Below are 14,505 nucleotides of genomic sequence, written 5' to 3'. Positions count from 1 at the left end.
CAATTTCTGATTCTTTGGGTGACTTTCATTGGGTAGATACCATCTACTATTAACACAGTCTTTTCATTTTTTTAAAAAAATTCCCCACACACAAACCAAGGTTTTGAGAGTTATGTAAGTAGCTTTATAATTGAAGAATGGGACTAGATGATATTATTTGTTCTGCTCAGGACTGTTTTTTAGGAAACAAACAAGAGTGATTCTGTCCCTGGTAATTCAATTTGCACAAGATATCACAGGGATGGTAATTAGCAGAGAGTTTCTAGTTCTTGACCTCTTACTGAACGAGCTCACTGGAGAATAATTTCCCCTGAGGGTGGGAATAACTAGATAGAAAAATAGATTAACCTGGCATTGTTAAGGCAGCATGATACTGGATCAATGGTTAGCCTGAGCTGTACTGTAGAAATGCCTAGAGCAGGGCAAAACCTGGCAATTAATGGCAGCTATTGGCATCAATACCAACATTTCAACAATGATATTAAGTAAGAGAGGGAAGAAGATCAACGATAAAGGAGACTACAACTGCAGAGGAAGTATTTTCTGTTATTTTAAGAGAGCGTTATTTGCAAAACTATTAATAATTTAAAATATTCTGTTAACTTCCATCTCCTTCCAGTCATTATTCTCTCAGTTTAGGAAGCATATTCAAAGTCTTTGCTGTGTGGAATTAGTCACTGTATTTAATCCCTGTCTATCGACCATCTGATTAACATTGAAAACACAAAGTTGAAAGAGGGAACAATGCAATAATCTACTAACCGTGTCTATGTGACAGAGTTAATTCCTCTTATGAAATCCCCTCAAATGTTTCTCTACTGAAGAGCTTTTCCTTGATTTGTGTTTTTTTAAAGAAATGATGTGTGAAGTGATGCCAACGATAAATGAGGACACCCCGATGAGTCAACGGGGGTCCCAAAGCAGCGGCTCAGACTCAGATTCTCACTTTGAGCAGCTGATGGTGAACATGCTGGATGAAAGGGACCGTCTCCTTGATACTCTTCGGGAGACGCAGGAAAGCTTGTCACTTGCACAGCAACGCCTACAGGATGTCATCTACGACAGAGACTCCCTCCAGCGACAGCTTAACTCAGCACTGCCTCAGGTATGTAGTTTATAAAGATTTTTTTTTAAGTTCACCAGTTTTCTACTTAATGCCACTTACTTTAATCCTAATCAGTATTTATTCCTTGAGGCCCAAATTCTGCTCCTGTTAAGGTCAGCTGCAGAACTCCTATCGATTTAATAGTACCTGCTTTGACCTCTTTGGGAACTGTCTTTTCTTCAAAGTTATGAGTAGGAGTAATGCTGTTGACTTCAAGGAGAGCAAGATGAAGGTCTGTAGCTACTGGTTCTTTTGGCTGTTGCTCTAGCATTTACAACAGATGAGGGATCATTTAAATTAAAGATCTAATGGTGGGAATGAAGAAAAAGAATGAGGATGCTTCCTACTCTATTCCAGATAAAAGTTTCAAAATAGCGTTATAACAAATAAAACTAGCATACGTAGGTTAAATAATGAACAACACACAAAACCAACTGGATGTTAATATTTTTATTAATTTTAAAAGTAATTATATAAATTTCATTATATAAAATTACTTTGGTCTTTTTTTAGGAACCGAGGAATGCATTACTTCAGTTAAAATAATAGTATGATATTATATCTCAAAAATATATATCAATATAATATTATTTTTCAAGATACAAGAATTAAAAGGAAAGAAACATCTTAGTTCAGTCTGTATACCTGGACAGAGATTTGAAATATACCATTAGTCAAACCACAGTTTTTTTCCATGTTTTCTTTGCACCTCCCAACTGTTGTTTGCAAGAGAATTTGATTGTAAGCATGAGTGCCTGGGCCTACTTGCCTGGATAAAGCTGTATACCTGTGGCTAGGAAGGAGGGAAGACAGATTCAGCTGTGTGACTGGAAGGAGGTGGTAAGGATGAATCAAATCAGTGAGAAAGTTCTTAAAGACAGAAAAGGAAAACGGCACCCACTGCATAAGCACTAACCCCAGCAGGTTATTGAAATATGTTTGGATAGGGCTGAAAAGGAGAGAGAGACTGTAATAATTTGGAGAATAGCATTAGCAACTTCAGCATTAACTCCAGGCAATAAGAATGACTACACTTGGCTTGTGTCAAACAAAAAGGAGTAGCAGTGATTTTGATCTACAGTAAAATCAAGGCGAGTTTTGTTTTTCTCTAGTTTGTGGGCAGTTGAGCTTCTTTTCCACTGGTGTGTCTTCATAGAAGAGTGTAAAAGAATAAGTGAAAGACAGCACAGATCCTTTATTCAAAGATTTATTGCTAGACGTCTGAAGAGAGAAGGCTCTGCATCTGTGAACCCCCATTTAGTCTGCCGCTTAGTACAGAGGCACACTCCACTCAGCCCGTAGTGAGGTATTTCTATTGAGCACTAGCAGGTGTCTAAGCCTTAATGTTTCTGTGTCTAACATAAGCACAACTCCTGCTAAAATGCAGGAGACTAGCTAAGGAAAATAATATTCAGCACAAATGTGGTACAGAGCCTAAAAGAAACAGACATTCTAAAGAACTGGATGATAATTTGATTTTAATTTTTATTTCTTTTAGTAAACATTGTTGTGGTGTGTTTTTGAATGATAGCTGTATAGTCCCTAAAAGTAATTGTTCTGTTGGGTGAACACTTTGCACTACCATGTACCGTTAAGAATGCCTGTTTCAGGTAGCATACATCCATATATCTAAGTAGAGATGTGGGTTTCCTATATAAGAAATTCTGCTTACACTTTAAAGCAGAACCAGATTTTTTTTCCCATCAAATAGGTTGTCTAGATCTTCATGTAAGTAATTCAGTTCTGTAGAAATGTGTTTCTATAAGTACAGAACGCTGGCCTAATAATTTAATGTTCTAGTAATACAGCCTTCCAAGAAAATAACTTCCATATCACTGCCATACTATTTAGCTTGCTTTCTGGACTTGAGATGCTCGACATATTACATTTATTATTTTCTTTTTTGCTTATGGTTTTATGAATGGCAAGCTTGCATAGCTAGCTGCCTGATGGAACCCTATGACAAAATCCTACACAGTATTTATTTCATAGAGAGAAAGAATTCTGTGCTCACTTGATTTAAGAGAAGAATACATAAATATATGAATACTATGATGATTTAGTTATAATGTGATATCTAATGAGTCTTGCTTTACCAGCATATATTTCTTTTAGCTCTTGATTTCTTGAGTGGTTTTCAAAATTCAATTATTTCTTAGCACTTACATAGTGCTTTGCAGTCAGAAAGTGTATACTGATACAGTTACATTCTGAAGCATTTTTGTTAGGACGCTGCTTTTGTTTATTGCCTTAAACAGTTAAAAATATGATCTGGAAAAATCATTGCACTTTTTGTAAGTCGAATCTGAACAAAAAGAACCTGCATGAAAACTGGGGTAATGAGTGAGCCATTGAAAAATCTTGTCTGATTTGAAATAGGAAATAATTAATAACATTAAATGTGAAGCTTGAGAGATTAGTTAATGCTGTTATAGCTACAGCTGTTAATGCTGTAACCAAAATGCGAAGTATGACTGTAGATGGCTCTGAGTTTTTATATTGATCTGTACTGAACAGAACAATGTGTAATTAACTACATCTTTCAAATTTGAGTTACAGAAATATAGTTGCCTTGTTAATTGCTATCATTGAAGTAATTGCTATTTTCATTAGATTAGCAGTTCTAACTTCATGAACATATGTGTTTAACTGAACAGCTATGGTTAAGGAAGGGGAAAACAAGTGAGCAGGCAGTTACAGACCAGTTAGACTACATGTAATAATAGAGAAGATTTTAAAACCTATTTTGGAGGAAAAACTAAGAAGTCAGAAAGTTAACTTAAAAATATGACACAGGTTTACCAAAATTATCTTTATACAGAGTAACTCAACATCACTCTTTGGCACCAGAATTGTTAGTCTAGGGATCTATGATATCCCTAGATCATGTATCTTTTGATGTGGGTCCATTTAAATGACCAGTAGATAGGAAGTGAGTAAGAAAAAGTAAGATAATTAGTAAGGTAAGTAATTAAAGAGAGAGAGGAAAACTTTTCACTTACAGTAGACATTGACAGGATGGAAGAAGACTAGTAGTAGTAGTTGATTAAGAATGTGTCTTGGGATCAATTTTTGTTAATTTGAGCACAAGAAGGAGGAGCATGCTAGTGGAAATTCTAGACGACACAAGATTGAGTTGAACAGTCAACTAGGGGAATGAGTATGATATTACTCAAGAACAAGAATAACAGAGGTGGGATGATACAGCCTGGTACAAAGATGAGGGCCCTGTATTTAGCAGTTAAAAAAAATTATATTCTGACCTTTTAGGTAGCAGTAGCTGAGAGAGAAAATACATTTTATAGAATGGTTGTAGACAGCCAATGGAAGGTGGGTGTAAAAAAGGTAAATCTCATTCTGAAATGTATTATGTAAGGGATTTCTATTAGAAATGGGTAAGTATTAATGCAGTTAAACCAAGGGGTGGTTTGAACCTTATTGTCTGGGTTTTGGCTCAGCAGTGATTTGAGAGCCAACCTCAAGTTGGAAGAGATTCAGAAAAAGACTGCTAGAGCAAAGAGGTAATAATATCTTCTGCATGAAAAGACTAATTGAAGTTTTCTTCTGGGAAAAATGAGTTGAGAGGGAATATGAGTGACTTCATAAATTTTCTTGGAGAGGCAGGAAGATGGACTGACTAGGTAAAGATGAAAGAAATGGTTTAAGCCAAAAATAATGTTGATGGAAGAAACAATGAATATAAAGTACGATGAATAAAGATATATCATTCATTGGAAGAATTTAATTCCTGAATTATCAAGGAATGACATTCAGAATCCATCTTTCTTAGACAAAGTCAGGGTAAAAACCCCAAACTGTTTTCAAGATGAAGCTCATGTCATAGTACCTTTGGTTAACCTCTGAATTCGACCCAGAACATCGCTTCCTGTTCTTTAGTTCAGACTTTATTGTGGAGAGAGATTCCACCTTGTGGGGGTTCATTCACACGAAGAATGAAACATGAGTCTGAATACTTTTACAAAACTATTAGAATTACGTGGTAGTACTATTGGGAATTGTTCTTTGCGTAATAGGTCTTCTGCTATTAAGAACCTAGTTCACAAGTGGTCTTGTTTATTCTTCCCAAAGCTGCCTGTTGACAGCGAGTGGAAGCCTCTAAGGAAAGTGTATTTGGGTCTGCACTGCATGTACCCTTATGACAGGAATTTATTGTATTTAGGTCATGGCTCTTGAGTCCAGCAAAAAAAAATAAATTGCTAAATACAATACAACTCTACTGTAATTGGGAAGCATACTTAACAGTATGTTTTTATTTTACTGGAGTAAAATTAGGTCTTTTTCTGTAGCATAAAAGAGTGCTCTCCTAAAAAGGTTAGTAACTGTAGTTAGAAACTGTAACTCCTTCAGTGGTAGAGGAGAATGTTCAGTTAGAAGTTTCTCAAGCAAAGTTCACCATGATCTTCTCTAAGCTAAATTGTCTGGAAAACATCACCTATATTATTTGCCTTGTAAACAAACATTGAAAAAATACAATTTATGACATTGTAAGACTTACAAAGAATCAAACAGTTACCATAATCATAAATGTGCTCTGATACACACTGCTGAACTAAGCATGTTTATGGTTGTTTTATTGTTTCATTTAGTCTTTCAAATGTAAGTTTCAGGGTGTGGAAGACGCTGAGTTACTATTTATATGAAGATGTTCATAGGTCACACTTTCAAGGCAAATATGTATACTTTGTTCATTAATAATGTTCTTGCTCAGTGATTTACTTAGAAATTAATCTAATATTCACAGAATCACAGAATGGATGAGGTTGGAAGGGACCCTTCTGCTCCAGAAGGGTTACTAAGAACAGGCTGCCCAGGACTGTGTCCAGATGATTTTTGAATATCTCTGAGGGTAGACTCCACAACCTCTCTGGGCAACTTGTGCCAGTGCTCAGCCACCCTCACATTAAAAAAGTGTTTCCTGATGTCCAGAGGGAACCTCCTCTGTTTTGGTGTGTGCCCGTAGCCTCTTGAATATTGTATTACTAGAAACAGAGATAACAATGTGTCCCAGGCCTGTGGCTGTGTAAGGTGATATAGAAGAACAACTTTGTGGGCAATTTAAAAGACTTTTAAGATGCTGAAATGGATCCTGATGATTGTCAAAGTCTGGACAATTTCTCTGATAACTGTCAAAGTCAGTCTCTTTCTCCTGTCCTGCACTGGGAATTTAGCTAGATATTGCTGGGCTTATTACTAAAGGATTGATGAAAATGTGTAAGATCTTTTCACTCTGATGCGTAAGTTACTTTCAGTCTGAATCTGGACCAATAACAGAAATATATTGTGGATGATTCTTAGAAAATAAATTCCAAATTAAATTTTCAAACACAATGGTTTGATTTTCAATTTGAATGTTTATATAATTTTAATTAAAATATTAAATTATTTTAAAGTCCTTTGAATAAAAACAAAATATTGCATTTTTTTACTTAATATTAAAAGTCAATGATATTGCAAGATTTTTTTTGAAGTTCTGTGCTTATTTCATAGTCAGGATTTTTTAATTTTAAATGTTGCTAAAGAGTTTTTACACTTCAGAGTCCAAAAGAGCTTAGAGAAATGCTGTTGCAAGGCTGAAAAGCCTGCGATAATCACAATTTGAAAGCAAACTTCATAGGTGAAATGTTGTTCCAAAAGAAGGTCGTTGATCATGACCTGCATTCATTCACTAGTGCTTTGATTTACAGTTACATTGCTTTTGTTCAGAGAAAATTCATAGATGATGGAAATGTCATACCGTCACTGACATTGCTGTAGTTATGCTGACGTTTTCAAGTGGGTAAAATATGTTGGTACATAGTTTTTGCTGCTTTAAAGAATACATAAAATATCTATTTCTTTATTTACCAAATCTTTCCTTCATGTGTGTTTTGATCTCCTTTACTGGGCAGTTGCTAAGTTCTGATTTCACTGAGCATTTATGTTAGCAGATTTTTTTTTACACGGCTATAACTCTTCATGTTCTAATAATCAGAATCTGCACCTACGCTATGTGTTTTATAGTACAATTCATTCCAACTAATAAAGCTGTCTAGAAGTAAAGCATTTGGTCTTGATCATATAGAATCTCTCTATAAGAAAATGGGAAAATTAGGCCCCTCAGAAAGGGCAGATCATTCTGTAAGATAGGTAGGGTGAACGTGGAAATGCTGTAACTTTGTTTTGTTTTTTTCTCGTGACCATAGAAAGAGCCTTGGTGCCTATCTTGGGTGGTTAACTTTTAGACAGCTAAACTTACACGAGGTGAATTCTTCTGTGCATAAACCCCCTAAATTTAAAATGGACCTTTTAAAAGTACAGGAGTCTAAATATGCTATTCTTTGGTAGAGATTATAGAATAGTTCATACTGAGAGGGACTGCTAGAACTCAAAGCAGGGGTAGCTATCCAAGCCTAGGAAGAGGGTGTTTCTGAAATACATACTAATCTGTATCATAGAATCATAGAATAGTTTGGGTTGGAAGGGACCTTTAAAACTTGTCTAGTCCATCTGAGACAGCATCCTCCTCTGAGAAATTGTACAGCAGTAACAAACAACTCTTCTAATAGTAGCCAGCAAACAAATGTATAACTTTTCATTTGATTAAATATTTAATAAAAATTTACAACCTTATGAAAGACTTCCTAATATTGCATGTACAATGGAACATTTGACTTGCTTGTTTCTATACTAGCCTCTTTAGAATTTTGTTTAAAGTATCTTTACTATTTTACAACAAACAGAGAAATATCCAGTACTAAAGAATTAAAGTCACACTTTCTTTTTGGTCTTGGTAAAGAACACGGAGGAGAAATGGCTCCAGTTTCTTGTTTAATTTTTTTTATTTCCAGTGACTTGGAGTGTATTGTGATTCCAGTGAATCTCTCTGGTGGAGATCTAAACATATAGTTCTAATTAAGTATAAATTCTTCAAGCTATTGCAAAAATATTTTTTTTTTCCTCTGTAATAAATCTTATCATTAGCACTATTTGAAAATTGTTGTTTCTGGATATAGATAGTAGAATTGTTTGGGGTGTGGGACTGCAATGCTAAAAAGAATGCTTTGATATCCCCTAGTTGCCCATAGATTTCAGCTAAACTATAATTGTTAGCTACAATAATTCAGTAATAAAATCAGTAATAGAAATACACTGGTAATCATTCAAGTTTTATTCTGCCTAATAAGATACCACTTATTTAAAAATGCTTACTGGAGGCACGATAGAAGGGAAAATCCAAAGAGAGAAATGTAATGACCTTGTTTTATTGAACCAGTTTATGTAATTTGATCAATATTAAGCTTTAATAGGATTGTGATTAGAGAATTTTGTTGATAGCCTTGCAGTTTCTTCCAATACTGATGAACAATGAATGTTTTACTGCCAGGGACAAGAAAGATATAGGAAGGCAACAGTAAGTCAGTAGGACCTTACTCTGAGGTTGTATTTTCTGTTTAAATGTGTGTGCATATAGTGCATAAATACGAAATAGTGACATACATATAGTGTCATAGATACAGAAATAAAATAGCCCACCAGAAAAACATAAACACATTTTAAAATAATTGAAAATACATTTTGTTCATTTAAGATTGGACACTCGCTAAGCAATTTCAAGTATTTGCTGTTTGGGTAGAAGGAATAGTTCGACTCACAGTATTGTTCCTAAGATAGCTCTTGTTCTTGTGATGAAGATGGAGTGATGGCTTTTCTTCCCATTTTATTTCTTTCTGGCTATGCTGAAGAACATAGAGTACCAATGACATCCTGTATATTGGAATGAATAATCAGTACTTTTTTTTAAGTACTAAAAACCTTCTCTTGTACGAAGCGCTTCTGTAAGGTCTCCATCAACTTCTTTATATTGCAAGATAATTTTTTCTTCCTCACATTTCCACAGAATAATTCAAAAAGAATTCCAAGAAGTGAAATGGAGATCCTATCCTATGTGTCTGAGGTAGAAGTTCCAAGTTTTCTGGCTCAGAAATCCAGTGTGGCATTCAATATTCATGTGCGAAACTTAAAGCTTAATCCAGTGTTTGTTGCTATCTCTAGGAGATTTCCACTGTCTTAAAGAACAGCTGTTCAGCCTACTAAATAAGAAAGTCTTAATTTTCAGGAGTTCTGAACCCATGCAGTTCCCACTGAAGTCAGTGCAAGTCTTTGTGACTGTCAAAATCAGTTTAAATTACTAAATGTGAACATAAATATTTTCATAAACAAATTTGAATAATGCTTTTTTTGCTAGTTAACTGTTTATCTCAAGATACGAATACTAAGGGAAGCATATTGATATGTATGCAAAAGACTATACACACAACTATTAAATTAATTCTAACAAAGTAAATATAGAAGTAAGTACATGTTGTTAGAGGTTTTAAATATATGATGGAGAGACAGAGCATCTGGAATTCAAAGGAAACTTGGCATTATTAAGTTACAATGGTTTAAGTGGAACATAATGCTGAAATTATGAGTTGTGTCCAACCTTAAAAATATTTAGGAAAGGTTTAAGTGTTACCTTCCTCAGTTACTTACAGAACATGTATACATGGCTATTCTTTTTCTACATAAAAGCAAATAAAAGTTGTTTGCATAGTATTAAATACCAATTTTATTATGGTTGATGGCTCCTAATTAATATTAGCTGTCAAAACACAGACTGACTGTATCAGTGGCATAAGTAGGGCAATGCTTTAGCTGGCTTACTTGAATTCTTTTCAAGTATGAGTTTATTATTTCTTTGCTCTTGTGAAGTTCTGTGTATTCAGTAGGATATTGCAAATATTTGTAAGCAGGAGATTTTCTCTTAAAAGCTGTGGACTTTGTAATAAATACTTGATGACCGAAGAAGACTGATGTGACAGTGCAGCAGAAGAAAAAGCTGGGATACCAGAAAAAAGACAAACATAAATAGAGGAGGAGGAAGAGCATGCAGTGAATGCGTGAAGCTATCAGCAAGACTACATTCTCCCATTTCACTCTATATCTGCTTATGAACATTGCTCTCAATTATTTTAGCTTGAACCAGGTGCATCAAATGCTACATTAACTATTGATGGCTCATTATCTGAATGCTTATAAAGACACATGACTGAATATGAGATAAAAATACAGTGGTGCTGATCAACAGAATAGAGCAGAGATGGCTATCCAAGTCCTTATTAATGAACCTGTTACCATGAAAATTGTAGACACCATAGTTTCATAACAACTGTTGTAATTCTTTTTTTCTAGTTTTCATAACAGCTGTAGTCATAAGAGCTACAGTCATGCATGTCAGTGTTTAAGAGGTATTTGGACAATGGCCTTAATACAATTTAACTTGGTCAGCCCTGAAGTGGTCAGGCAGTTGGACTAGGTGGTCATTGTAGGTCCCTTCTAACTGAACTATTCTGTTTTATGGTGAGGAAAAACTAGAAAAAATAAAGCAATTTTATAAAGCTTAACTATGATGAGATACTTTTTGCTCATGTCCTTGAAGGTGGATGGTAGAGGCTCAGAAGTCATCCTAGAACAGCACATCAAGACAAAAATGCAAGACAGAAATATAGCTTCTTGAAAATACATATTCCTTCCTTAATCCTTTCTCTATTAAAAGCAAAGAAAATGCAGAATATTTAAGAATCAGCTTTTAGAAGTGTCTTATTCAGGCTATCTTCTATATTAACAAATATTTGCCTGTACTATCAAGTATTTGCTCAAAACCATAAAATTATGTTAGGGACATGATTTTTTCTAAAGTACACATAGTTTAGCTCTCATTGAAATCTGTGGAGTTTTCCTGTTGACTCTGAAGAAAACAGATTTGCTCATATTGTTGAAAGTGTATCTTTCACATGATCACCAGGAATCTGAATTTCTATGGATAGAAGTTAAGGGCTGGGTAGAGCAGTAAGCTTATTTTATATAATACAACATTTCAACAGCCTGCTAAAGAATCTGCTCCAAATCATCATTTGCTGAGTATATCTTATCCTTTAAGCATGTTTTTTTCCTAGTTAGAATCTGATTAAGTTTGTATTGTTTTGTTTTGTTTTTTAAATTATTGTTGGTCTACTGCATTCTTTACCATGTATGAGTTCTAAAAAAACCCAATTATATTGTGACAGTCGATTTGTTATGAAGATTGTCTGTCAAAACAGATAATATTAAATAAATCTTGGATACCTACAGTAAGGTCATCTGTTACAGGTTGGTTTATTTGAAATTATGAAGTAAACAAAATTACAGATTTGTTTTTTCCCATATGTTGGGGTTTTTTTTGTGAGACTCTAAGCAGAAGGGAACATAATGATGAATAAAGGGAACAAGTAATAATGAAAAGGTAATGAACAAGTGGATAAACCATACTTCTCTGCATCAAAGTCGTAGAAATCAATAAGAGGGATAGAGTGAAAGACAGTCTGCACAGGAAGTAAAGCCCTAGGCCAGAGTTCATGGAAGTCAGTATGGAAGTTTTTCCATTTATTTCAATCAGTGAACTAGTCCTTAAAGAGAAAGTAGCTAAGGAGCAAGCTGAGCAAAGGGGCAGACAGGCTGTGAATCTGTTCTGATAAGTTTTTCACTAGAGGTTCGGCACTGAAGTTACATCTATTATCAAGTAATTGCATTACATGTTTAAACAAGTGCACACAATAAAAAACAACCCTGCAGTTCTATGAGAAGAAATTAATCCCCCATCTTGGAACAACCTTCCTGTCTGATTCCTTTTGAGACTGATCTTCTGCCTGAATAGGCCCACATGCGTCTACAGTTTCATGGGTTATTTGGAAGACCGGGCACATGCATGAGAATGCAGTGCTTCTTGAAATGCGTGCAGTTACTTCGGACAGCATTTTAGACATATCCTATTGAGTTAGGGAAGAAATATGCAGGAGCTTCCGGAAAACATTTTGGTTGGGCATGATAGGGATTCGGGAAAACATTTTGGTTTGGCAAGACCATTTGTGATTGTTAATTTTTAGCTTGCCTAGCTAAGCAAATGTGAATATTTGCACTGTGCCCACATCAGAAATGCTCCTTAACATTCTCACTATCAAAACAAGGCTCATGAGAGTATTTGAGTCTGCAGTGCAAAATTCTGATTTTTCTATTTTTTTTCTGTTACAATGACAAATACTGTATAGGCATTGAACACTCTAAGATGAATTTTATATTCAGAAAATAGGTTTTCTGGTCTCCTGAAAAAAAAGGTACTCTTTCTTTGATATTAATGAATAAAAGTGCCATCTGGACAAGTGTGTTTTGGAGATGGAATTTGGAGCTTACATTTATACATTAAGTCTGTGTATTATACTTCCTTTGCTTAATAATATCAAATCCTGCAATCACAATGGAAATAGTGAATACCCAAGATGCTAAGAAGTGCCAAACACATTTGCAATGTTTTCTTTTCTAAAAGGTGAAGGGTGAATTGGCGTGTAAGCACATTGCTGTACATCTTTGGTCAAAAATGTGTAGAAGATGATACTCCTGAAAAAATGAACACTAGATAAATATGGTTGCCCCTATTAAATTAATTTCTTATTAGCAGTAAAATCTTGATATCAGAAGTATTCCAAGAAAAAATGAGATATTTAAAGATAGAGAATTTCTTACTGTTCAGTAATTTTTAGACATTCATATGAGATCCAGATACCTGGCTATTATTTGAGTTGCTGTTTGTATCTGCTATAAAATAACTTTGTCAGCCAAAACATATTTAAAATCCTAACACTGTATATCTGGAGAAGAAATCAATTGACTTGTCCCATTTCTTTATCCTGTTTTATTGAATATTCAGCTAAGTTCTGTGGCTCATTTTCCTTTCCATTTAACTCTGTTTAGACTCTTAGCTATAATACAGATTTAACTGTCTCCTGTATTAGGAAACAAATGTGTATTTATTTTTGTGTAGTCCCACTGATCCATTTGCAATGTGAACTACTGCTACTTCTGGCCACAACTGTGGCATGCAGTTATGAGCATACAGTCAACAATCTAATAATCTCTCACATGTATTGTATAGATCCCCTACAGAGACTCAATATTTGGATGGTATGGGCAGATTTGAGGAGGTGTTGTTTACTGAAAATTGTAATTTCAAAAAATTTATTGTAAATTTCAAAAACTGCTTTCAAGAAGCACACTTTTTCACAAAATTGAACATGTCTATGCATTTATAAATTCACAGATTAAGTCTTCAGAAATAATACCATGCATGGGCAGATGGTTTTATTTCCATGCAAATAGAAACTTCTGCATACTTTATAAGGATCAGTGAAGATTATTTGGGAACCTACATTTAAGTCTGAAAGTTGATAATCTGACTTCCAAAACAAATGGTTACACAAGATCTCAAATAACCCGAACCAGACTTGCTACAATGCGTACATTTGCCACTAAAAATATCACTACATATTTCTAATTTCACTATTTCAGTTGGTTACCACTGTTTATAATTTAGGCATGCTTGAATCTGAATTATCCACTGACAGTTATTTTCTATTTGAATACATTCTTAATAATTTTGCTTCTTACTTTCATATTACAGAGCTATGATAGGTAGGATTACAGGAAGATCAGTAACAATTTAAGATAATAAAAAAATCGATGTTTTGATCTATGTTAGAAGATAGAGAAAAACAAGTTTTTTGTTGCTGGTCATTATTTGTATTCTCAGACATTATAGAAAGAGAAGTGAGAAAAATCACTTTTGCTCTGGACAGAATAAAACAGAACGTACGTGTCTCCTAGAAGAATAGTAGCAGATAGGATTGAAACATCTGAAATGCTACTTGTCCTAATCCAGTGCTGCATTTTTGAGCCCTTCACCATAATGTCTCTTTGTTTTCCAAAGTAACTACCTGATTTTAACAAAGAAAGAGTTTACACTTACAGATGTTTTTATATGTATTTTAAAGATGCCTTTCAGATAAGAATAAAATTATTGTTTTTCACTGGTTATTTAAACAAACAGAAAGGTACTTTATTTGAAGTCATATGGCATGGAACTGAAAGTAAAGCAGCAGTTTTCTAGGCCTATACATTAAGAACTGTTTTAGCTTTACAATCCTTTGTTTGATTTTTCCAGAGGTGCGAGAATGACCTTAGGCATAACATACAGGCAAGTGTTGCCAAGTTCATAACCCCACAGTGCTCATTTCTAGAGTGCACACACACCAGCTGCTCACAAAGAGGTGTCAAAGCAAAGGCCTAATGAGAGGAGTAACAACAGGACAAGCACTCTACTGTGTGATCTCCAGAATGCCTTCCAACGATACTGTTATTTGCAGCTGAGGGCAGGTTTTTAACTTCAGCTTATATGTTTTTCCTAAAACAGAAGTAAAATGTTTGTGTTCCAAAACTGGTACAGCCACTTTTGAGCCCATGTAAAATTTAAAAGAATTATAGGGTGGACT

The 14,505-nt window shown here is 34.6% G+C and overlaps 1 protein-coding gene across 1 annotated transcript in view; it reads left to right on the top strand.

The window, feature by feature from the left end:
* The first annotated feature begins 856 nt into the window (after positions 1-856).
* PPFIA2 (PTPRF interacting protein alpha 2) overlaps positions 857-14,505 on the top strand; it is a 333,320-nt gene continuing 319,671 nt past the window's right edge. Inside the window, exon 1 of the mRNA XM_035901684.1 lies at positions 857-1,105. Coding sequence (XP_035757577.1) covers positions 857-1,105 — 249 coding nt within the window. The remainder of the gene's footprint in view (positions 1,106-14,505) is intronic.

The sequence above is a fragment of the Egretta garzetta genome, unplaced genomic scaffold (assembly GCF_000687185.1).
Source record: "Egretta garzetta isolate BGI_Z169 unplaced genomic scaffold, ASM68718v1 scaffold68, whole genome shotgun sequence".
NCBI classification, from domain to species: Eukaryota; Metazoa; Chordata; class Aves; order Pelecaniformes; family Ardeidae; genus Egretta; species Egretta garzetta.
The sequence above is the reverse complement of the archived record's forward strand: the minus strand, read 5'-3'. Positions and strand labels throughout refer to the sequence as shown.